This window comes from Brachyhypopomus gauderio, chromosome 2 (assembly GCF_052324685.1).
Source record: "Brachyhypopomus gauderio isolate BG-103 chromosome 2, BGAUD_0.2, whole genome shotgun sequence".
NCBI classification, from domain to species: Eukaryota; Metazoa; Chordata; class Actinopteri; order Gymnotiformes; family Hypopomidae; genus Brachyhypopomus; species Brachyhypopomus gauderio.
Window position 1 is genome coordinate 37,510,450 of NC_135212.1, and position 26,175 is coordinate 37,536,624.

At 43.4% G+C, this 26,175-nt stretch overlaps 1 protein-coding gene across 12 annotated transcripts in view; it reads left to right on the forward strand.

Annotated features, from left to right (window-relative positions):
- myo5aa (myosin VAa) overlaps positions 1-26,175 on the forward strand; it is a 50,897-nt gene that overhangs the window by 8,301 nt on the left and 16,421 nt on the right. For all 12 annotated transcript variants that reach the window (XM_076995319.1, XM_076995326.1, XM_076995330.1 and 9 more), the window contains exons 2-20: positions 930-1,040; positions 1,462-1,633; positions 2,307-2,451; positions 4,012-4,168; positions 4,686-4,829; positions 6,323-6,404; positions 8,149-8,256; positions 12,381-12,487; positions 12,577-12,842; positions 13,135-13,216; positions 13,476-13,616; positions 14,519-14,644; positions 18,032-18,115; positions 23,559-23,717; positions 23,948-24,045; positions 24,374-24,460; positions 25,112-25,220; positions 25,426-25,637; positions 25,905-26,061. In XM_076995319.1, the coding sequence (XP_076851434.1) occupies positions 930-1,040; positions 1,462-1,633; positions 2,307-2,451; positions 4,012-4,168; positions 4,686-4,829; positions 6,323-6,404; positions 8,149-8,256; positions 12,381-12,487; positions 12,577-12,842; positions 13,135-13,216; positions 13,476-13,616; positions 14,519-14,644; positions 18,032-18,115; positions 23,559-23,717; positions 23,948-24,045; positions 24,374-24,460; positions 25,112-25,220; positions 25,426-25,637; positions 25,905-26,061 (2,547 nt within the window). The remainder of the gene's footprint in view (positions 1-929; positions 1,041-1,461; positions 1,634-2,306; positions 2,452-4,011; positions 4,169-4,685; positions 4,830-6,322; positions 6,405-8,148; positions 8,257-12,380; positions 12,488-12,576; positions 12,843-13,134; positions 13,217-13,475; positions 13,617-14,518; positions 14,645-18,031; positions 18,116-23,558; positions 23,718-23,947; positions 24,046-24,373; positions 24,461-25,111; positions 25,221-25,425; positions 25,638-25,904; positions 26,062-26,175) is intronic.

Below are 26,175 nucleotides of genomic sequence, written 5' to 3' on the forward strand. Positions count from 1 at the left end.
GTTGTGGGCTCTGCTCTGATGGCTGTCCTGCTCTCTGTACACTCAGAGCTCCTGTTTCACTCACTCAGGGCATAGAAGCTTTACTAATCAACCAAATCAAGAAATTACCCTCACCAGGGCAGTCTTACAGCCAATAGCTTTAAATACCACTACAGTCTTTTCTTTTTCCTCTCTCCTGCACCCCCTCTCTTTCCTTTTTTCTCCCTCCTTCCCCCCCCTCTCTCTCTCCTCCCTCTCTCGCTCCCCCCCCTCTGAATTCCTAGCCCATGTGATGGTTCTAGTCTGTACTCACATGGCCGTGTGTCAGCTGATGGACTTTGTGTCTCTGAGCAGCCCAGTCATGCAACTGACTGCCCTCCAGGGTTACTACAACCCTAACCCTAACCCTAGAGTTACTACAACCATTACCCTAACCCTAGAGTTACTACAACCCTAACTCTAACCCTAGGGTTACTACAACCATAACTCTAACCCTAGAGTTACTACAACCATAACCCTAACCCTAGGGTTACTACAACCATAACCCTAACCCTAGAGTTATTACAACCCTAACTCTAACCCTAGAGTTACTACAACCATAACCCTAACCCTAGAGTTACTACAACCATAACCCTAACCCTAGGGTTACTACAACCGTAACTCTAGCCCTAGGGTTACTTTAACCCTAACTCTAACCCTTTGGCATTTGGTCTCTGCTGCAGTTCAATTGTTTTGGGGTAGTGAGCTGTCTGCGTTATTTCTTGTGATTGATGTATTGGGAGTGGTTGTGTTCATTTTCTTATGTGTCCTGATATTGTATTGTCTGATAGGCTATGTAGACTAGAAGTGTGTCTATTTTTCCTGTATGTAATATTCATTCGGTAGATGAAATTGGTCACTTATTTGTCTGTGCGTGCGTGTGTGTGTGTGCGTGTGTCTACATGTCCTAGTATGCAAGGGTGTGGATTCCAGACCCTGACGAGGTGTGGAAGTCTGCTGAGCTCACTAAAGACTACAAACAGGGAGACGGCATCCTACACCTGCAACTGGAAGATGGAACGGTGAGGGGTGTGTGTGTGTGTGTGTGTGTGTGTGTGTGTGTGTGTGTGTGTGTGTGTGTGTGTGTGTGTTTGGGAGGGAGCATACAGGTACGAGCCTGTGTGCAGCTGGGTGTAACATGGCTCTTAGGGTAATTTGGTAATTCATGATAACTTTCCTTGGTATCATTACAGTGTAGCTACTGTTTACTGTGTTTTTGTACCCTGACAAATATTCAGTCTGTTTAAGTCATTAGTTTCACAGTAACGGTTCCCTGTCACAATGCTGATCTAATATTTTTATACCCTTCTTACAGATTTATCAATTTTACAGTTCAAATGTGAGATTCAGAACCTCTACATTCATGTCAGATATGTTTTGTACTAGATTTCATTTGGACTAGATGAAGCGCCCTTGAGATTGTGTGTGTGTGTGTGTGTTTAGAATCTGCAGCACAAGTTGGACCCAAGCACGAAGACCCTGCCGCACCTGCGGAACCCGGACATCCTGGTGGGGGAGAACGACCTGACGGCCCTGAGCTACCTGCACGAACCCGCAGTCCTGCACAACCTCAAAGTCCGCTTCATCGACTCCAAGCTCATATACACTTACTGTGGTAAACACACATGCACCTCAGTGTGCTTCATTGACTCCAAGCTCTTCGACGTGTACTGCACTACACACACACACACACACACACACACAACCTCAAATATGACTTCATTGACTCTAAGCTCTTTACGGTGCTGTTTGACTTCAGTAACCATTTGTACTTTTCCCATCAGTACCTTTTAAGCACTGGTTAACTACATTTCCCATCAGTACCTTTAAGCACTGGTTAACTACATTTCCCGTCAGTACATTTAAGCACTGGTTAACTACATTTCCCGTCAGTACATTTATTGTTTAATACTGGTCAGCAGTGATTTTGCTTCTGACAAAAAAATTGTGTTTATATTTGTATTTTTGCAGTTTGGTTTTTAGAATTCATCCAAGGTTGAATCCATGACCCATGCGTTTTTGTTCCAGTATATTCATCATTATGGGACAGTGGAGTATTATGGAACTGTGTTCTCAGACTACTGCTACACACTGGAGGATGCTCCTGACCACAAATCTTTATATTATAAAGTATTTAATATTTGTATTTATTTTCGTTTGGAGAGTTTCTTTATTTTCCCAGTATAATTATAGGCTTTGAACAGCTGTAGCCTAGTCACTTTGCGATGCAAGTTTTGGAAGAATGAGACTACGTAGTAATGATTTTGAATCTTTTTGTCTGTTACCAGGTATTGTCCTGGTAGCTATTAACCCATATGAGACACTGCCTATCTACGGGGCCGAAATCATCAATGCGTACAGTGGCCAGAACATGGGGGACATGGACCCTCACATATTCGCTGTGGCAGAGGAGGCCTACAAGCAGATGGCCAGGTGTGTGTGTGTTGTGCATATTAGAAGGTAAAGGTTGATCTTGCACACTGCAGCTGAGACATGAACAGTTCTTTTTGTCTTGGTTTCTCTCTCTCTCTCTCTCTCTCTCTCTCTCTCTCTCTTTCTCTCTCTCTCCCTTTCTCTCTCTCTCTTTCATCCTATCACAACAAAATCTTTCCAGAGGTTTGTATATAACTCGCACACATTTGTGTATGCACATAGTAGGGTTGCAATGGTCTGAGATTTTCACGGTATGATAACAGAAAATATCACGGTATCACAGTTTGTTACATATATTAGTTACATATATTATTAAAAGATACACTGACCCTTCAAGAAATTACAACAAAAGTTTTTTTTTTTTTTGTTCAGTGAACTATTTATTGTAGAAACCTGGAACTATTGCATACAAAATATCTCCTTTAACCAGATACTGCAGAAAGAGAGGATTTATTTCTGACATGATCCTCACAATAGAGATTTCTATTTTAAAACCGAGATTGGTTTTAACATAAGGAAAACAGGCACATCAGAATTTGAAAATGAACGCATGTAAATTAATGCCGTCTTTCACATCCAATGAAAGCAAGGACCTTAAAAAGCTAGGTTTATATTTTCGCGAGTGACCGTAGCACACGACCCCGCACACCTCGAGCGAACCTCCGCGAATGGCAGAGGCGTTTATACTTGGCGTGTCACATTCTTTGCAGTGTTGTCTGAAATGATATGTGGTAGTATAAAGAAACACCCCTCAAAAACAGGGGAAGGAACATTTACTTGATGAATTTTAATGTTGCTTTGTGTTTCAGGTTTGAAAAGTGCTGGAATTTAGGCTAAAGTACTTGAAAATGCTTGAAATTGTAACTACTTCGTTTCACAACAAATAGCTATCTGACTGAACAGTTCTCCTGTATTACGTTAACAAATTCAAGCCTCTTGTAATTCCAGGACGAAACATGAGAGAACGTGAAGACGTTAAGATTGGGCGTTTTGAAAATAAACAACCATTAAATAATGTGATAAAAAAGCAAATTATTTTGAGTATATGTATGTGCACGACCTCGCGAATCGACAACGTGCGAGGCCCTGGCGCATGGGCGGAGCCACCACGATTATGTCATTTTCGCCGCTGATTTTAGTTTAGCCTTTTTTTTGTTAAGTGTGATGCACTTTCTGCCATTTTCACCGCTGTGTGCTGAGTAGCTGAACCAGAGCGGAGTTGCGCATGCACGGATGAGTTTCTCCGTTGGCTTGCCTTTTACCGGTAACAAGCAAACGTACATATGATATGATAACCATGCATTTTAACACCGTGGTATACCGTGAAACCAATTACCGCTGCAACCCTAGCACATAAGCCCTATACAGGTTTTAGGACATTTACTGCTCATCGTCCCCTTACTGCTGGAATAAGCCAGGTTGTTCTGTACAGTGTGGAAAAAATGGACTGACAGGCTTCAGTCATCATAATCATCCCAGAATCCTTCATCCTTCGTCCATTTCCTGTCAGAATACTCCGATGTGCCAACCTCCCCTTCCCCTTTATCCTGCCCACTGCAGGGACGAGAGGAACCAGTCCATCATCGTCAGTGGCGAGTCCGGCGCAGGGAAAACGGTCTCAGCAAAGTATGCGATGCGTTACTTCGCTACAGTCAGTGGATCGGCCAGTGAGGCCAACGTGGAGGAGAAAGTGCTGGCATCCAACCCCATCATGGAGGTTAGACCCCCATCATGAAGGTTAACCCTGACACCCCTCTGCCCTTTAGGATGAACCCTGACCCTCCACTCCGCTCTAGGTTGAACCTTGACCCTCCACACACTCCTCTAGGGTGAACCCTGACTCTCCACACACTCCTCTAGGGTGAACCTTGACCCTCCACACATTCCTCTAGGGTGAACCCTGACCCTCTACACATTCCTCTAGGGTGAACCCTGACCCTCCACACACTCCTCTAGGGTGAACCTTGACCCTCCACTCACTCCTCTAGGGTGAACCCTGACCCTCCACACACTCCTCTAGGGTGAACCTTGACCCCCTCTCTCCTCTAAGGTGAACCCTGACCCTCCACACACTCCTCTAGGGTGAACCCTGACCCACCTCTCTCCTCTAGACTACTCCTTCCCCTTAGGCAGTTTGATTTGATATATTCATGATTTGATCTAGTAAATTTTATTATTTGAAACATTTGGCCCACTGCCCCTACATGCTAACTGCCCCTGTGTCTGCTCCACAGGCCATAGGAAACGCCAAGACCACACGCAATGACAACAGCAGTCGCTTTGGGAAGTACATTGAGATCGGCTTCGATAAGCGCTACCACATAACCGGAGCCAACATGAGGACGTACCTGCTGGAGAAATCACGGGTCGTATTTCAGGTGCATCTTGCAAACTGGTGCACACGCGCACGCACACACATATACACACATATGCACATATATATCTGTTTCCCCCTTCACATTAGCTTTGGAGACATATTAATCTCTGGGAAGTTCTGTAGGGTCCTTCAGAGGCAAGAGGTCCTCAGAGTATGATCAGTGTTAATGCAAATTCTTACATACCCAAACATGCACATAGCTAGTTGCTTCCTGTCTTAGTAATGACAATAATTGTCAACTTCTTGGGGTTAGAGGCTAGGGTTAAATTTACAGGACACTTACCCCTTGGGATCTTGAGTTAGGGGTTTAGGGTTAACTTCATAGGGTTAAGGGTTAGGGATAACTTCATAGGGTTAAGGGTTTAGAGTTAACTTCATAGGGTTAAGGCTTTAGGGTTAACTTCATAGGGTTAGGAGTTAGTGTTAACTTCTTAGGACACTACCCTCAGCCCTTGGCTTGCTGTTGTCCAAGCTAATAGTGGATTCAAAGTGCTTCTGAGGCAATTTACACCTCCTGAAAACTTGTATCTTCAAAAGGTTGCATAATGGATTTGAAATTCATTTAAATCTTAATTTCAGGAATAATTTCGTTGTTATGGTGGACAGTGAAGAATAACAAGTTTTGGTACATGGCCTATGTGTCATTGTGACAGTGGTCCAGTTGTGGTTGTTAAGAAACTCTTTGTCAATGGTGATGACTAAATAAACTCTTTAATGAAGAGTGTTGTGGGGATTTTCACTTTTAGGTTGTCCAGTTACTTGTGTTGAAAGTTCTTTGCTACTCTGTAGTGTGTTCCAGTGTAGAACTGGACTAGCTATATCACCATCAAGTGGTTTTCCTCTTTACTGGTCTGTGTTGTTCTTGCAGGTTGCCTGGGGCTCCTGAGCGTGTCGTGGTAAAGTGCAGAGCGCGCCTGTTTCTCCTGAGCTTGGCAGCGTTGCATTCCACCTGCTCAGGAATGAGGGTGGTGGAGTTAGTCGTGTTCACCTGGAGTTATGTAAGGCTGTGAGGGGAATTTCGCAGGCCTTCATGAGAGTCGTGTGTGAGACTGAGAGGGCGGTTAGTGGAGTCGTGTGTGAGACTGAGGGGGCGGTTAGTGGAGTCGTGTGTGAGACTGAGGGGGTGGTTAGTGGAGTCGTGGGTGAGACTGAGGGGGCGGTTAGTGGAGTCGTGGGTGAGACTGAGGGGGCGGTTAGTGGAGTCGTGGGTGAGACTGAGGGGGCGGTTAGTGGAGTCGTGGGTGAGACTGAGGGGGCGGTTAGTGGAGTCGTGGGTGAGACTAAGGGGGGCGGTTAGTGGAGTCGTGGGTGAGACTAAGGGGGCAGTTAGTTAGGAGTCGTGGGCAGATATTCTTAAACAGAGCAACTTTATTCCATTACATTATTCCATTTACACCATCACCTTAATTAGATTATGACCTCACCCCATCACCTCCCTTCCATTATTTCCCCGCCCTTGTGACCTCCCTGTCCTCTCACTCTGCTGCTCCCCAGGCGGATGAAGAGAGGAACTATCACATCTTCTACCAGCTCTGTGCTTCCTCCCGCCTTCCAGAGTTTAAGGCCCTGAAGCTAGGTGAGACACACACGTGTGCACACACACACACACACACACACACACACACACACACACACACACACACACACACACACACACACACACAAGCCTGAGCAGAGTATTGCTGAACAAAACAACATAACAGTATGCAGAGTGAGCACAGGAGTGTGTGCATGCATGTTTGCACGTGTGTGTATGCGTATGCATTTGTATTACAGTATATTACACTATATTACTGGATCAGGTTTAGTTAAGTATATTACTAGGTCAGGGTCAGGTTTACTAAAGTATATTACGCTATATTACTGGGTCAGGTTTACTATAGTATATTACACTATATTACTGGGTCAGGTTTACTATAGTATATTACACTATATTACTGGGTCAGGTTTACTACAGTATATTACACTATATTACTGAGTCAGGTTTACTACAGTATATTACACTATATTACTGGGTCAGGTTTACTAAAATATATTACGCTATATTACTGGGCCAGGTTTACTAAAGTATATTACGCTATATTACTGGGTCAGGTTTACTACAGTATTATACGCTATATTACTGGGTCAGGTTTACTAAAGTATATTACACTATATTACTGGGTCAGGTTTACTACAGTATTATACGCTATATTACTGGGTCAGGTTTACTACAGTATATTACACTATATTACTGGGTCAGGTTTACTAAAGTATATTACAGGGTCAGGTTTACTACAGTATATTACGCTATATTACTGGGTCAGGTTTACTACAGTATATTACACTATATTACTGGGTCAGGTTTACTACAGTATTATACACTATATTACTGGGTCAGGTTTACTACAGTATTATACACTATATTACTGGGTCAGGTTTACCACAGTATTATACACTATATTACTGGGTCAGGTTTACTACAGTATTATACACTATATTACTGGGTCAGGTTTACTACAGTATATTACACTATATTACTGGCTCAGATTTACTACAATATTATACACTATATTACTGGGTCAGGTTTACTACAGTAAAGACCACTTAAGGGTAAACTTAAGGGTGCTTTAGTGAAAGTTCCACTGAAAGTTCCACTCATTCTACTTTGATGAGAGTTTTGATGAGTTTGTAAAGATGGTCCTATGGTCACAGAAAGAATGAGATCATGAATACAAGCGGCTGAAATAAGTTTCCTCCGCAGGGTGTCCGGGCTCTCCCTTAGAGATAAGGTGAGGAGTACGGTCATCCGGGAGAGACTCGAAGTAGAGCCATCTGTACCGTAACACACACCATCTGTACCGTAACACACACCATCTGTACCGTAACACACCCCACCTGTACCGTAACACACACCCACTAATGACTAATGTGAAACTCCTGAATTGTGTGTCCACTCTACTGACTTCTTGCCCAACTGTGTGTGTGTGTGTGTGTGTGTGTGTGTGTGTGTGTGTGTGTGTGTGTGTGTGAACCTGTGTGTATGTGAAACTGTGTGAACCTGTTTGTGTGTGTGTGTGAAACTGTGTGTGTGTGAAACTGTGTGTGAGCATTTGCGCACTCACACAGCTCTTGCTCCTTTAATCTGTGAGGACTAACACACTAATGTGAGGACTTATGTTTATAGTCTTTTCTGAATCACAGGTTTGGGATGACCCAGCATTGTCCAAAAACAGCAGTGTCCTAAGTTATTAGAGTTAGGGCTATCCCTACCCATGGGTTGCTCACCATGGAGCTGGTTTGTTGGTCTGTGTTTGTTAATTTGTTTGTCTGGACTCCAGGTGGCGCAAATGATTTCCACTACACCAAACAGGGCCGAAACCCAGTGATTGATGGGGTGGATGATGCAAGAGAAATGTCCACCACAAGGAGTGCCTTCAGCCTGCTGGGTAAGACTGGACTGGGTATGGCTGAGTAATATGGGGTAGGACTGGGTAACACTGGGTAACACTGGGTAGGACTGGGTAAGACGTGTGTGTGTGTGTGTGTGTGTGTGTGTGTGTGTGTGTGTGTGTGTGTGTGTGTGTGTGTGTGTGTGCTGCTTTATGCCATTTTTGGTGTTAAATGTAGTGCTGGATGATTTTCATAATTCCTTTGATCAGGGCCAGCCCTTCCATTAGGCAATATAGGAAAATGCTAGGAGCGCCGTCTGTCCAGGGGGGTGCTCGCGTGCATGCGTTTTTTTATTTTTTATTTTAATTTTTTTACAAATGAACAATTAATAAATGTGAAAACAAGCAAAGTCCACATAATCATAACTTCATTGTTTAATAATATTAGTAAAATGAATAATTATTATAATAACACACAACACCTACTACCCCCCGCGCCAACCCGCCCACCCCACGCGCTCTGCGCACCTCGTTACTGTTTCTCTGGGGGGGGGAAAGACAACATAACAGAGTAAGTGACATCTCCCCGTAAAGATGTCAAAAAGGCAGAAGTCCTCTGGTGCCCAGGGTAGAAAAAGAAAAGTGGATTATGAAATGCGGCAAAAAACCAGAGGTAATATAATGGTAATATGTGTTGAATTAACACTATACCAGTGGCGAACTGTCAGGGCCTTCAAGGCCTTCTCTGAAGGTCAATTGATCTAGAAAAAGATGCTTTATCTATTATATGTTATATATGTTAATAACGCTTCCCCAATAATTTGTATTTTTCCTCTAAATCGGCTTTCAAATCCACTTGTCGTGCTTGTGCTGGAAAAAAAAAAACCTCAGTGCTGAAATTAAAAATCAACCAATCAGAATATTTCACACCGTTGTTTCTAGGTAAAACAGAAAAAGGACCCGTGTGATCCACAGCCCCCTAGTAATCACTAGTGTGTGTGTTCTAACTGCATAGATGGGTTAAAAACGGAGGACAAATTTTGATTGCGGTGTAAAAAGGACAATTGACAAAATATGGCACATTTACATTAAAAAAAAAAATAATTTTACATCTCTACATCAAAGTTCCTTAAGGCGAATAAGATCAAGGTGCTCCAGGACTGGCCAGCCCAGTCACCATACATGAACATCATTGAGCATGTTTGGGGTAGGATGAAAGAGGAAGCTTGGAAGACGAAACCAAAGAATTTTGATGAACTCTGGGAGGCATGTAAGACTGCATTCTTTGCTATTCCTGATGCGGTCCTTCAAGCTCGTGGAAGTCACACAAAATATTAAATATGGCTCTAATAGCACCACAACGTCATTCACCAGTGTTATGAAGCATATATTTGTATATGAAGTGAATTATTTGTTTGATTTTCACCTTACTTTCTGTGGGTGACAACTTTTGTCTTGCCAAATTCTGTGTTCATTAAATGATCAATATTTCTGCAGTAAAGCAAATTTATTTTCGTAAATTAAATCTCATTAGGGAGGGTTTCAGCTTTCATACGAGTGATTTCTAAAACCAATCGATGAATTTAAAGTCAGGTTATAAGCTTTTGTTTCCAGAACATGGATAAGCGACAGAACTTATGTCAGGGACTATATAGTGTCAGAGAGGTTAGAGTGAGGATCTATATTGTCAGAGGTTAGAGTGATGATCTATAGTGTCAGAGAGGTTAGACTGATGATCTATAGTGCTATAGAGGTTAGAGTGATCTGTAGTGTTAGAGGTTAGTCATGATCTATAGGATTAGAGTGATGATCTATAGTTTTAGAGGTTAGTGTGATGAGCTATAGTGTCAGAGAGGATAAAGGGATGATCTATAGTGTCAGAGAGGTTAGAGTGATGCAGGGTTGCCAACTTTTGACGTTCGCTTGGAGTGAGATTTTACCTTGGAGGAGATGGCGAGTGTAAATTGCTGAGGGGGGGTGTGGCGAACGTAAAATGGACACAAATTAAGTATTATATCGCGATCTATCGATCGCCGGTGGTTGGCGCCAGAGCGAACTAGTAACTCATTTAATCATATATGTGGATCAGAGGTAAATAAACTGGATTTTTTTTTTCGGTGTGAGATATCGGAAGTGTGGCGTGAGAGCCTGTGAAAACGGTCAAATGCGTGTGTCTCACGCTCAATGCGTGAGAGTTGGCAACCCTGGTGATGATCTATAGTTTTAGAGGTTCGAGTGATGATCTATAGTGTCAGAGAGGATAAGGGGATTATCTATAGCAGGGGTAATCAATTAAATCTTTCCGCGGTCCATTTTTGGCAGATAGCTCAGACCTTAGGTCCGGCGAACGAAAGTTGTTGAGCGGGGGGGGGGGGGCGAACGAAAGTTGTTGAGCGGCGGGGGGGGGTTGAACGTAACACTCAAATGGGTGGTGAACGTAACACTCGTCTGAAAATAAATTCTCCGTTTTAAAATATAGTCTCCCGTTAAAATTTTTTTGGCATTTGGGTCCGTATCCAGTTAATCAGGAATGTGATTGGGTCCGGACAGGACGGCGTTCAGGTCCGGATCCGGACCGCGGTCCGCCATTTGGTGATACCTGATCTATAGTGTCAGAGAGGTTATAGTGATCTAGAGTGTTAGTGATGAGCTATAGCCCCCATACTCAAATAGCGGCCCGCTATCTATTTCTGGCCCGCGAGCTGTTTTGAAAAGTGTTTTTTTTTTTTTAGGAATCTTTTTTTCAATCGCGCTATCCGCTCTTATTTTGAAATCGCGCACCGCGATCTCAAGACGACGCTGGGGAACAACAAACACGTAGCAGACGCCAAAATGCGTTGCCCCCCCCCCCCCCCATCCCCCCTCGACAGTTTACGTTCGCTAATCCCCCCCCCCCCCCCAACCGTAACCGGCCCCCTCAATGATTGAAAAAATATAATGTGGCCCGTCATCATTTCTATTTGAGTACCCCTGATCTATAGTGTCAGAGAGGATAGAGTGATGATCTACACAGTTGTAGAGTTTATAGTGATTATCTGTAGTGTGATAAAGGTTAGAGTGATGATCTATAGCAGGGGTGTCAAACTCATTTTCACCACGGCATAATCAGCACTACATCAGCATAATCGTTGCCCACTGAGGGCCATATGTAACTTATAAATGTAACTACTCCTTAATGTTAAATAACTCTGAATTTATTACTTATTCTAGTTACAAATATTACATATATATTTGCATAGACGTAAAAAAAAAATGTTTGCTTGTTGCTCTGATATTGTAACACACATCCTTTTAATTTGTTAGGTTATGAAACCCAGACTACTCCATCAATCAACGATCAAACAATCCAATTGAATAAAGAAAAATAACATCAAAGATATCATATTTACTTTGTTCAATACTTGAAATATCAAAAACTGTGAAAATAGCAATTGTTCTTCAAAAACATTCCCTCTGAAAAAGACTTTGAAGGGCAGGCGATTTCTTCAGCCACAACAAATCTAGTTTTACTGCCACATGTTTTGTGGTTGTAGCTTTCGCAAACACATTCTGTTGCAATCGCAGTTTGCCTTTTAATTCTTTGGCAATTTGTTGTTTTTCTTGATGCCCAATTTTGGCATACATAGCTCTGTGTTTGGTCTCAAAATGCCAGCATTGATTGTACTCTTTGACAACCACCACTACTTCATAACACAAAAGACATACCGGTTTTTCTCCTTGAAGCACAAACATGTATTCACTCGCGGGCCACATAAAATGACGCAGCAGGAGACATTTGGTCCACTGGCCTTGGGTTTAACACCCCTGATCTATAGTGTTAGAGGGGTTAGAGCGATGATCTATTTTCCCATCAATCTCAACACAGTCTATAGTCAGATAACCGGAAGACAGACATGCAAAGCAACACACAGAGATACATCAATAACCAACTGAACTGGGTGATAAGAATAAGTAAACAGACTATGGAGAAAATGGACACAGATGCAAACTGTGAAGATAAGATACCAACATGACTCAAAGTCAGACTGCAGAATAAATTAATATAGTGTAAGACATGTCACTGGATAGTAGCAACCAGAAGTAGCTGGTATGGGGAGCACCATCCAGATCCCCAAACGTAACTGTGTTCTAGCTACATGTGTAGTTGCTAGTGTGTAATAATCGGGTGGTGTTCTGTTCAGGGATTACAGAGTTGTATCAGATGGGCCTGTTCCAGGTATTGGCAGCCATCTTGCATCTTGGCAACGTGGATGTGAAGGACAGAGATGCAGACAGCAGCATGATACTGGTCAGCACACACACACTATCACACATCCACCATCTCACACACACCATCACGCACATGCACTCACTGCTCCTCCCCCTTCCTTCCTCTAGCCCAATAACAGCCACCTGATGGTGTTCTGCGACCTGATGGGTGTGGCCTACCAAGACATGTCTCACTGGCTCTGTCACAAGAAGCTGAAAACGGCGACTGAGACGTACATTAAGCCCCTCCCCCGAGTGCAGGCCGTGAACGCCCGTGATGCTCTGGCCAAGCACATATACGCCAAGCTCTTCACCTGGATCGTGGAGCACATCAACCAGGCGCTGCACTCCACCGTCCAGCAACACTCCTTCATCGGCGTCCTGGACATCTACGGGTGTGTAAGAGGCCCGGCTCTGCTGTGAGGACGTGCGTACGGTGTTGAGTGTGTGGGCTTTGCCCTGGCGTGCGTGCGTGTGTGTATTTGCTTTTGCGTTAGGGTGTGTGCGCATTTGCACATTTGGTATGTGTGTGTTTTGTGTGTGTGCTCTCACATTTTTGTAGGTATGTGTTCGTAACAAGCCTAACCCATGGATCTGTTAATGGTCATTTCACAGCTGGGGATGTCTGATATATTTATGTTTCTGTTTTAATAAACTAATGTTAACTGACTTGTCTTCATTTTTCAGGTTTGAAACCTTTGAGATCAACAGTTTTGAACAGTTTTGTATCAATTATGCCAATGAGAAACTACAGCAGCAGTTTAACATGGTGGGTGTCCTGGTCTCCCTGACTCATTAGCCCATCCCACGTACTACACGTAATTTGTCCATCCAGGTTATTTACACAACGTGGTATGCACTCCCATGAATGTGTGCAATAGAATAGAGTTGTTGTTTTTATTGTTAATTTGTTTGTTTATTTCATTATTCGTTATGCTCAGCAGCTCTACAGACATTAGTACGTGTGAGGATTAAACACATCCTGACCTCACCTCCTCTTTTCTCCTCTCACCCTCTTTGTTCCTCAGCACGTGTTTAAACTAGAGCAGGAAGAGTACATGAAGGAGCAGATTCCCTGGACTCTCATAGATTTCTATGATAACCAGCCCTGCATCAACCTGATTGAGGCCAAGATGGGTGTTCTGGATCTCTTAGATGAAGAGTGCAGGGTATGAACCCTAACCCTATACTCTAACCCTTAAATGAAGAGTGTATGGGATTAACCCTATACCCTGTACCCTAACACTTAGATGAAGAGTGCAGGGAATGAACGCTAACTATACCCTATTCCCTAACTCTTAGATGAAGAGTGCAGGGAATGAACCCTAACCCTATACCCTAACCCAGGGCTATTCACTATATTTTTCTATATTTTTCTGCGGGCCAGATTTGGCAGAGAGCTCTGAACTGTGGGCCAGACAATTTTCAGACCTATACCAATACTGTCAGGGGGGGGTGGCGAACATAATTTGTTGACAGGGTGGTGGCGAACGTAATTTGTTGAGGGGGGGGTGGTGAACGTAAATTCGTGAACGTTAATTTGAACGTAAAATGTTGCAAATAAAATGTTATTTATTTTTACGGCGGTTTATCATATATTTATTATTTATAGGGAGATGGGCCGTGGGCTGGTACAAATTCAATAAAGGGCCGGTTCTGGCCCGCGGGCCGCCAGTTGAATAGCCCTGCCCTAACACTTAGATGAAGAGTGCAGGGTATGAACCCTATACTCTAATCCTTAGATGAAGAGTGCAGGGTATGAACCCTAACTCTATACCCTATACCCTAACCCTTAGATGAAGAGTGTAGTATATGAACCCTAAAACCATACCCTATTCTCTAACCATGTGCAGGGGATGAACCCTAACCTTATACCCTAACCCTTAGATGACTAGTGCAGGGGATGAACCCTATACCCTAACCCTTAGATGAAGAGTACAGGGGATGATGTGAGCCTGCTACAGCACTCCTTCTGTTCACCCGTCATTCAGCAGGGCGGTCTTTCATTTATATGCCACCACAATCATTTGTCTTTCCTGTCCTCTCTACCTCTCTCCTCTACCCTTTTTAGATGCCTAAAGGTTCTGATGACTCCTGGGCTCAGAAACTCTATAACACTCATCTGAAGACATGTGCACTTTTCCAGAAGCCACGCATGTCCAATAAGGCCTTTATTATTCAGCACTTTGCAGACAAGGTATAAACATACACCCCCCCCCCCCCCCCCCCCCCCCCCCACACACACACACACACACACACACACACACACACACACACACACCCTAAAACCCACATTCACCCCAACAGGAAAATACAGCACACACACACCCAAACACCCACCCCAATATAGACATATACCACACACATACATGGGTTAAAGTTCTCCGTCACTACGATGGATTTCCGTCATTTTATTTTTTGGGGGAAAATTCCATCAAATCATAATAAACCACACACGCGCGTGCTATCTGTTTTGTGGCCGAAATATGATTCTCTCACTGGCGCTCATCAGCACTGGATGTATATGGATGTATATATATATGGTAGGGACTTGGATATCCCCGCATGATAATGATTGAGCCGCGGCCGTTTTTCTCCGGTCGCACTGTCTAAGCGAAATTAGTGATCGCAAGCGCGCTTTAAAAATTGCTGTTTTCATCGGTTTGCAGGAGGTTCTTCCCAGAGTTTTCGTAATATGATATAATTGAATGTTCGCTGTCTCTCATCCTGTTAGAAGAATTCACATTTCGCGCTTCTGTTTCTTTTTGAGCCTGCTTGAAATTTCGCGATTGGACCGTTCAAAAACATCGTGGGACTGTTCAAAAGATGTTAATAGATAACTGGACCGTTACATTATATTCTTGTTTATTGTTTCCTTAAGTTTTATCCCAGTCTGTACAGTTTAAGGTAGTTTTTTAAGGGTCCCAAGACAACGTGTTTGTCCGATGAACCATGATAATGGCGGGCATGGACTAGCCACATGCTAAAACTAGAGCACATTTCTTGATCACAAGATTTCCTTTCGTTTTAGGTTAATTGCATTAAATAAATAGGGCCGATTTAAATGTGAATATTTTTGGACTGCCGGCGTGATGTTGGACACACCCCACGCGACGCGATGCTGGCGACTCGGCGACTCGGCGACAGAGAGCGATTTTATCGCTTTCAGTGTGAACGCACAGTAAGACACACACCCCCCCCCCCCCACCTTCTTAAAACGAATTGGTTTATATCTGCGGCGTAACACTGATCATCTTGATTCCGTCATTCATGTTTCTTTGGCGGTGCAGATCACAGTGAAATATTACAGGACTTCGTGTTGACATGCTTTCGGTCGAGTAGTTGCGGATTTTACACCGTAAGAACAACTGCTTGAATATCATCTTACATTATACTATCAAAAGTCCCATTTTGCAGAGGTATGCCTGTAAAATGCATTCGACGGGATTTTAAAGTAGTTTTGACCTTAACGGAACATTCGAGAGACTCCGCTGACTCTTACTAAGTCGCCTTTGAGCAAAATCCCTTCACTTAGCGACTTTTTTATACGAGCAAAGTTTTTCAGATCACTCATTCATACAGGTGACTATGTTAACTAAAAATATAAATGACTAAAAATATAGCATAGAGGGCTCCCCATTGAAGATCGTGATTTCTCTGTGGTGTCAGCTAGTGATCGCAGTCTCAAGTCTAGAGATCGGCTCGTATGACTTCGAGAGGGGACGTCCGGCTAAATGCGACGTTCTCCAGCCGAAGTGAAATTTGTGGGCGGAGTTTAATTACATCTTTGCGGGAGTCATTTAGTTGGATTAACTCTGATTTGATCAATTCTGTCCGATAAATCCAACACTGAACATCATTTAAATCTAACAGTGTTAAAATTACTCTTTGGGAGTGAAAATCAACTCGGAAAGGTTTAACTCTGAAAATTTAACACTCCAGTTTTTGCTGTGTAGGAGAGGACGTAAACGCCATTGGCTGCAGTAAAAAATGATTGACAGCTAACTCTGGCTGGTAATTGGCTTAATAAAAATTGATTGACAACGAAAGTCTAGTAGCTGATTGGCTGCAGTCAAAAATGATTGACACATGCTCCGCCCTTTACCCATGTCCACCGGGGTTCCGGTCTGCAGCATTACCCTTCTCCGCGCGCTGGCGATTCGTGACGTCGTGCACGAACTCATTTGTTCATTCATTTTGAATATTATAATGTCATGTCCATACTATAAAGTGACTAAATTTCAATTTTTATTTGAATTTGTAGTGAAATATAGAAGTTATGGTTATTCATACTGAAGAATCTCTCCACCGATCAGACTTTTCTTCATTTAGCTTTAATACAGTCGGAGAAAATAGGCACATTTCTTCCATTTAAAATGACAACTTTTTTATTTCTAAACCAATTTAACATGGATGGTGTTGTTCTGTTTGTATTTAAAAGCTCTATCCAGTGGTGTGATTTAATTTGCCATTTTTGGATATTTAATTTTTTTGTAACATACCTACTTAAAGCAGGTAATCTTATGGCTTATGTTTTTGCGATAGTGAATTTGATAAAAACAAGAGAGCTTCATACCTTTTAAAACTCACCAGGATTCACTAAATTTGACTTGATCTTTAAATAATTTTCTGGAAGAGCACCCCTAGATAACATTTATGTACATTTATTGCTCAGGTGTTGCATTTTGTTGCTTCAAAGATTCTCTCTTCTCTCCTTACACAGGCTGTTTAGATAAATATACTTTATAAATGTGTTTATTGTGTAGAATTAGGCAAAAGAGGTCTTGTCCCAACTACACCACAATGTCAGTAATTGCTGGCATTGTCTTTTGCCAGGAAAAAATTTGTCAAATGAAAATGTATTGCTTTAACCCATGCACATACCCCAACACCCACCCCAAAATAGACATATACCACACACACACCCCAACACCCACCCCAAAATGGACATATACCACACACACACCCCAACACCCACCCCAAAATGGACATATACCACACACAAGCTAACCTTTTTACTCAGGATTTGTTCAGCCTCAGCTAAACCCATAGCCTAATACAACCAACCTAATACTGGCTAAACTCATAGCTTAACAGTATGAGCTGTAGATCTCTCGGGTGTCCTGAGCCTTAACTGCTGGTAACAGTATTAGTAGATCCCTAATCTTAACAGTATGAGTAGATCCCTAACATTATGAGTAGATCTCTCACCCTAACATGAGTAGATCTTTATACCTAACAGTATGAGCAGATTTTTAACCCTGAGCCTTAACTGCTGTTGTGGACTAGATGCCTGACACTCACACATGAGCTCTGGGGTGCAGTGCTGATGATCGGGCCACTTTTAGCCTCAGTGTCATGTTTCTCCTTACACACACACACGCACACACAGCATCGGTCAGTGTATTAGTTTAACATTGGTGGTCATCATTCCATGTCACAGGACCAGGACCAATGTGTTTGTGGGTTAGGGTTAATCACTTAATGATATAAAGGTTAGGGTTAATCACTTAAAGATGTAAATATAAATGTTTTCTTTTATATTTCCTTCCTCTCACTCAGGTTGGTTTGTTCTTGTTCTCAGGTTGAGTACCAGTGTGAAGGGTTTTTGGCAAAAAACAAAGACACTGTGAATGAAGAGCAGATTCACGTGCTGAAAGCCAGTAAGGTCAGTGTTTCCTCCAGTGATCCATCACCATTAAGGTCAGTGTTCCCTCCAGTGCTCCATCACCAGTAAGGTCAGTGTTCCCTCCAGTGCTCCATCACCAGTAAGGTCAGTGTTCCCTCCAGTGCTCCGTCACCAGTAAGGTCAGTGGTCCCTCCAGTGCTCCGTCACCAGTAAGGTCAGTGTTAACTCCAGTGCTCCGTCCAGGGCCGGCGCCACGGGGGGGGGCGAATGGGGGCGTCGCCCCCTCAGGTGAGGTGTCCCGCCCCCTCAATGTAAAAAATAAGACCCATTTATTTTACAACAATCGCTACATGGTGCCCCCTCGGCCGCTCGACAATCGTTACACGCCATCCCCCGATCAAGAACTTACGTTCGCCACCCCCCCCCGCTCAACAACTTACGTTCGCACCCCCGAAATTTTCTGACGCCCCCTCACTGTATATGTTCTGGCACCGGCCCTGGCTCTGTCACCAGTAAGGTCAGTGTTCCCTCCAGTGCTCCGTCACCAGTAAGGTCAGTGTTCCCTCCAGTGCTCCGTCACCAGTAAGGTCAGTGTTCCCTCCAGTGCTCCGTCACCAGTAAGGTCAGTGTTCCATCCAGTGCTCCGTCACCAGTAAGGTCAGTGTTCCATCCAGTGCTCCGTCACCAGTAAGGTCAGTGTTCCATCCAGTGCTCCGTCACCAGTAAGGTCAGTGTTCCCTCCAGTGCTCCGTCACCAGTAAGGTCAGTGTTCCATCCAGTGCTCCGTCACCAGTAAGGTCAGTGTTCCCTCCAGTGCTCCGTCACCAGTAAGGTCAGTGTTCCATCCAGTGCTCCGTCACCAGTAAGGTCAGTGTTCCCTCCAGTGCTCCGTCACCAGTAAGGTCAGTGTTAACTCCAGTGCTCCGTCACCAGTAAGGTCAGTGTTAACTCCAGTGCTCCGTCACCAGTAAGGTCAGTGTTAACTCCAGTGCTCCGTCACCAGTAAGGTCAGTGTTCCCTCCAGTGCTCCGTCACCAGTAAGGTCAGTGTTCCCTCCAGTGCTCCGTCACCAGTAAGGTCAGTGTTCCATCCAGTGCTCCGTCACCAGTAAGGTCAGTGTTAACTCCAGTGCTCCGTCACCAGTAAGGTCAGTGTTCCATCCAGTGCTCCGTCACCACTAAGGTCAGTGTTCCCTCCAGTGCTCTGACCTAACTCAGTTTTGTGAAGGAGGTGTGAAACTGGGCTATGTGGGGCAGGCAGGGATGTGTAGTGACACACACACACACACACACGCGCGCACACACACACACACATGCATGCACACAGACACACTCCTCTATGTGTGAGTTAATAAGAATGAAACCTAGGGAGACTTTTTAATAACGGAATACTGATTTTATAATATTATTCATAATATTGTTTAATAATGTTATTGTAATAAAATAATTATATAATAAAAATTGTTATATTAATGCAATAATGATAATTATTATAATGCAATATGACATATTCCACAGTGATTTAACCTTTATTAATGAGTATATAAGAGCAAACACAATAGCACCATCTGCTGCCTGATCACCATCAGTGCAGGACACTGTATTTCCTGTCTCTGGAATGGAATGGTTATCCTGGCACAGAAATTGACAGAAATGTTCTCCAATGCACAGTGCTTACAGCACATAGAATTGAAAAATAACAGGCAGTAAACTCTGGCTTTGCAACTGTAGGCCTCAATTTACTAATGTTCCTTAAATGGTAAAAACAAGATCTTGTCAACTGCTTTACATGAGAGTCATACAGCAACGAGTGGTCAAATATTGCACCCAGATTCCACAAACTAGAGCCAAAGGCAGGGGAGAAAAGCCCAAGGTTTTCTTTATTTGTTTAACCTTTTCAGGGGCAACAGTCATGACTTCAGTCTTCTCCATGTGTCTGTGTCTGTCTGTGTGTGTGTGTGTGTTTGTGTGCGCGCGTGTGTGTGTGTGTGTGTTCGTGTGAGAGAGCTCTGTTGTCCTCTGGGGCAGGCCGGGCTGTAGAATGCTTGAGTTCGGTGTAGCAAAACCAAGAATAATTTTTCTGAACCGTGCCTCTTATTGTTTATTGTTTTTCTTTCTTTCATAGAGCATTGGTGCATATGTTTAAGGGTAAAGTATCTCAATAGGTGATACTAATTCAGTATTAAAATTGAAATCATAGTGCCTCACAATCAGTAGGATTGCTCTGTAAAATTTTGACAAGGGTGTTATAATATTAGAAAGCTAATAATTATTTCTGAATGTTGTGAGACTTTTATTTACAACTTGATAGTAGATGCTTATTCTGGGTCAGCATTTCAGAGTCTAAACCTAACTTTAACCAGTGTAAGAAACACAGCAAACCTGGTCCCAGATCAGGCAGAACTGTCCCACATCCCTTGGCTGGTTTTGCTCTGCCAGTGTCCTTTTCACTACTTTGTGTGTGGCTAATTTCATCCTAATCTCATCCAGCCTGTAACCTTAACCGCACGCCCCCTACAATCACAGGGCTTGGACCTTCTTGACTGGGTCAGGAACACCCAGGTGTGGTCTCACTTGATTCATCATGTCGATCAGTCACCTGATGCAACTCACCTGCCAATCACCTAGTTAAGCAAAATTCCTGCAGCATCAACAGTGATTGTGTCCTCGGGAGTACAGGCCTCCCAATTTTTGTTTGTATTCCTAACATGCACTTCAGTGCTTTCCGCTCATGTGACTGGGTGACGGTGGGCTGGGTTGGTGGCTTCTACATTGTTTCTCTGTGTAGTGGGTTTGTAGATGTGGTCACATTTTTTTCTGTTTTTGATCTCCTGTTGTGTTTGTTTGTCCATCACATGATGTCCATGTGTTGCGTGTTTCCATGGCAACCTGTTCCCCTGCAGAAGGTAATATATACTCTCCTTAAATGGCTGTGTATGTGTTTTCCCTCCTGTTCACTTCAGTAATGGCTGTTCCACCCTCTAACTCTATAGCTACAGCTTCTTCAGAGCTCCAGTGTGTGTGTGTGTGTGTGTGTGTGTGTGTGTGTGTGTGTGTGTGTGTGTGTGCGCGCGTGCTTACGTGTGTGTGTGAGGGGTGGTGTGCATGTGTGGAAAATGTGAAACTTCTGCCTCAGCTTGTAAATATTAGAGGCCATTTAGAGCAAAATACAAGAAATACTTGTGCATGCACAGCTAATTGCACGTACGTATGAAACACTTGCACAGAATACCCTACATACACTACATGTGTGTGTGATGTCTTGCTTTCACGTGCACTTACACAGTAACTCACTGGTGTGTAAATACTCAGTTTAACTATGCTATGTACTAGGGGTGTGACGTGTCACGAGATCTCGCGAGATATAACTCAGCAAGATTTCTCGTCGCGTTAAAAATCTGTCTCGCGAGATTTGTGATCCAGCAAGCAGCCAGAATGATGTCAGAAAATACAGGTATTAATATTGAAGATGCACCCGCCACTTTCAAATCGTTTGTTTGGCAGCATTTTGGGTAGCCGGCAGAAATGATAAATGGCAAGAGAGTGACTGATAAGACACAGACCATATGCAAACATTGTATGACAATAAAGGTCTGGTTAACGACGGACCAGAGTTATGACCGACTTTTATTTTGCACGGTGCGCGGAGGAGCAGTGGCACCACAGTGGAGTGCTGTGGGTTGTGGTGGGGTGTTGTGTACGATAAGCTGAGGCAGCGCAGCCCATCTCGGCAACGCGATCGCTCTTTCTCACGCTGTACGCACGAGAACATTGTTAGTTTTTTTCTTTACTATATTTACAATTTAGCGTATCTAAATCTAGGGTCACGCTTAATGACGGACTTTTCAGTCTCTAACCCTGTCGTTAAGTGGGGACTCACTGTAATATTGTTTGCGATTGAAAAAAGGAAATTTTATTTTAATTTTAATTTGTAGAGGAAGAAGTTTATTAAAAGTTCATGCTTAAATCATGCATGTTAAGAGTTATAATAAAACATTTCAAAATGCATGTGTAACTCAGTTAAATAAAAGTTTGTTGTCCAGTCATATAATTTGTCATTTTAGTGTTCTTAAAATCTCGTCTCGTCTCGAGAACCCAATATAGTGTCTCGTCTTGTGTCTCGTGACCTGAGTGTATAGTCACACCCCTACTATGTACATGTGGCCATGTGTGTGTACATATTCACTGTGACTGGTAGTCGTTTAATTGTAAGAGACAATCCGACATCTAACACACGTACAGCATAAAGCATGCTCATCAATATAAGGTGAGGTCTGTTAACAAAGACTGTTGTGATGTCAGCGTCTGATTATACGACACTGTCAAAGAGAGTTTTACCAACAGCTTGTACAACTGATATTGGTGCTCCTGATCGCCAGTAGTCCATATCAACGGGGGATCATGGTAACACATTTTTAGATTTGAGATTTAATTGGCTCAGAATCACTTCTCTTTTTGAAACTGATCTATGGATTCAAACGTATTGGTGTCCCACTACAACACTTTCTTATTGAAGGAAAATTTTAAGCAAATATTGGAACACACTGCCAGTTCCAGAGAAAACTATGTTTAGTTCGTTTACACTCAAACATGTTATTAGCTATGTACAATCTATAAGCCAAAATCTTATAGATTGTAGAAGATCGCAAATTTGCATAACTCATCAGGTGTTCTTACACCATAAAGATGTACATTAAATATCTGCCTTCCTGCTACAGTGCAATTACTTCTGGTCTGGATGCACTGCAATATTTTTTACATACATGGCCACACGTACAAACAGTGTAGTACAGTCTAGTACGTTACTGTACAAAGATGCAGGGAGCACTTCACAGTGAGTGTGAGTTCATGTGTGTATATGTAAACAGTATATATGCGTGCACACACACACACACCTTTATGTATGCACTTTGTCTTTATGTAAGCAAATGCTGATTGGGGTGTAAATCACAGTTGGCAAATTGGCAACTGACACTGTTACACTGATTTCATCCTGATCAGCCTGCTGTGTGTAAGGCTGCTGTGTGTAAGGCTGTTTCTGAGAACGGCAGGAATGTCTGTTGAGCTGCAGTTGGGACCAGCTCTTCAGAGGTAAATTAGAGCAGCCTTACACACCATACTACCCCAAACTGCCCCTCATTACCCCCAGCCTCCAAACTGCCTCCTATTACCCCCCAGCTTCCAAACTGCTTTGTGCCCCCCCCCACACACACACACACACAATTTCCAAACGTTCTATCCTCCCAGCTTTCAAACTGCTCCACATAACCCTAACCCTTAGTATGTAAGGTTTGTAAAGGCATACTCTTCACTTAGTATTTAAGGTTTGTAAAGGCATACTCTTCATTTAGTATGTAAGGTTTGTAAAGGTGTACTCTTTACTTAGTAAGATGGGTGTGTTGATAATGAACTTGAATGCACATGCCCACTGGCCTTCCAGAGGGTGAGACTGTCCTCAGCACTGATATACCTGTAATTCACAGTTTGACCTGCTGGTGGAGCTTTTCCAGGATGAAGAGAAAGTCACCAGCCCAACTGGAGCTGGTCCTCCCACAGGGGGGCGCACTCGCCTCAGTGTGAAACCAGACAAAGGCAAATCCAGCCAGGCCAGCAAGGAGCACAAGAAGACCGTCGGGCTGCAGGTGTGACTGTGTGACCACTTGGTCATGTTTCATAGGAACATGTGATGGAGGTCCAATCTGTCACCGCTTTTGTTTTTTCTTTTTACTTTATCACATTCTCATACATCTGCTGATCTTGCTCAAGATGACATGTTTCATACAGCAGAAATAGTTTTGATTGAAACAGGGCATTATAGCTTAAAATTGCTAAGAGCAGTGTTCACCCCTAACCTGCACCTCCTCTTCCTCAGTTCCGGAACTCTCTCCAGCTCCTGATGGAGACGCTCAATGCCACAACACCACACTATGTCCGCTGCATTAAACCCAACGACTACAAATATGCTTTCACGTACGTAGCCCAGAAATATTTTTCATGCAGTGCTCTTGAGAAATCTGTCAAGTCACTCAATCCCAGACATGTTTACTTTTACATTTTACATTTTACATTTACATTTTACATTTACATTACATTTACATTTTACATTTATATTTGACATTTACATTTTTGTCACTTTTACATCTTTTTTTCCTCTGTTAGCGGTTTACTGTTTTAGCTTTTTTTTTTTTTGCATCCAATTATCATTTAATATTTTTAAGTTGTTTTACTTTTTTTCTCACATGTTATAGCACAATTATGCAGTCATGTTCTTAGTATGAATAATTTGTTGTAATTTTAGGTTTGACCCCAAGAGGGCAGTGCAGCAGTTGCGAGCGTGTGGTGTGTTGGAGACCATCCGTATTTCTGCGGCAGGCTTCCCATCCAGGTACCCACTGTGGCTTCTGATCCAATGAGTGTGGTCCTGATCACCCATAACCCTAAGCCTAACCCACCATGGCTTCTGATCAGATGTATCTGTGTGGCATCGCAGTGAATGACTGATGTAAATAATATTGCTAAATGCCTTCAAAAAATAGCATGAGGCTTTGTGATGGGATAGGTTTGTTTGTTGGATTTCACATGGCAAAATGTGTTGATGACCATGATGATAATGGTGAGTGGCAGTACTCTTGACTAGAAAAATGACTGCAATTGTCATGGCGCCAGTTCTAACCTGTCTTACCTCACGCAGCTGTCTTACCTCATGCTACACGACACTAGCAGCCACAAATATTCCCTGCCAAGCCTGCAAACAACCTCCCTTTATGCCCCACAGTATCCTCTCAACCTCCTCAACATTACCTCACAGTCCTCTAAATCGCCTCAAAGTACCCTCCCAACCCCTCAACATTTACCCCACAGCCCTCTAAACTGTGGGGCATTACCCCTAACCCATCAAACTGTCCCACTGTACCCCCCAGTCCAGATTAATGTCATCAGAATCAAATCATATACTTACATTATATAACATTATAAATGTTCAGAACTGATACAACACAGCCTCGGATAAAGACTAGTTCAATAATTTCCCCCCTAGATGGACCTACCAGGAGTTCTTCAGCCGGTACCGGGTTCTGATGAAACAGAAGGATGTCCAGTCAGATAAGAAGATGACCTGCAAGAATGTCTTGGAGAAGTTGGTGCAGGTAGGGGCATTTTTCTGTGTGTGTACTGTACCTCTCAGTAATAATGACAAAATGTGTCTTTTAAGAGAGATCTGCAGACATCAGCTGCCAAAATAAATGTTCAAGTAAATAAAATGTTACAAAGGCCATGAAAGAGCTTGGCCCAGTACCCCATCCCTCCCAAATGTTGTCTTTATCATCATCTTCGCCTTCATCTCCTCCCCAGGATCCAGACAAGTACCAGTTTGGCAAGACAAAGATCTTCTTCCGTGCGGGGCAGGTGGCGTACCTGGAGAAGCTCCGTGCAGATAAACTGCGAGCCGCCTGCATCCGCATCCAGAAGACCATCCGGTGCTGGCTGGCACGCAAGAAGTTCCTGCGCGTGAAACGAGCCACCATCACCATCCAGAGACACGTGCGAGGATACCAGGCCCGCTGGTGAGAGGCAACCTGCATAAGTTGTATTTTCATCCTGGAAAACACATGATTTGTGGGAACATCTACACGCTGCAGTCAGCACACAATTACAAAGTGGAGTTGTGAAACGTTTCCTGACTGGAACAAGGTGTCTGGAGAAACACGTGCTTCCTACTTTAGGCCCTGGACAAGTATTTCAAATGAGCGTTTGTATTACTGTAGCCAGAAGTGCTGGCATGTCTCCGGTGTGTGCGGAGTTGCCGGGGTAACCTTGCATCCTGTTTCCAGCCTTGCCACCTTCCTGCGCCGCACGAGAGCCGCTGTCATCATCCAGAAGTTCCAGCGCATGTATGTGCAGAGAAAACGATACCAGCGAATGCAGGCCGCCGCCCTGGCGGTGCAGTGCATCCTCAGAGCGTACATGGCCAGACAGCAGTACAAGATGGTACGAACACACACACACACACACACACACACACACACAGACTCCTACATAGAGAGACTCCTACATATGCTCATGAACAAACATTCATTTGTATGCATGTCTACACACTCACGT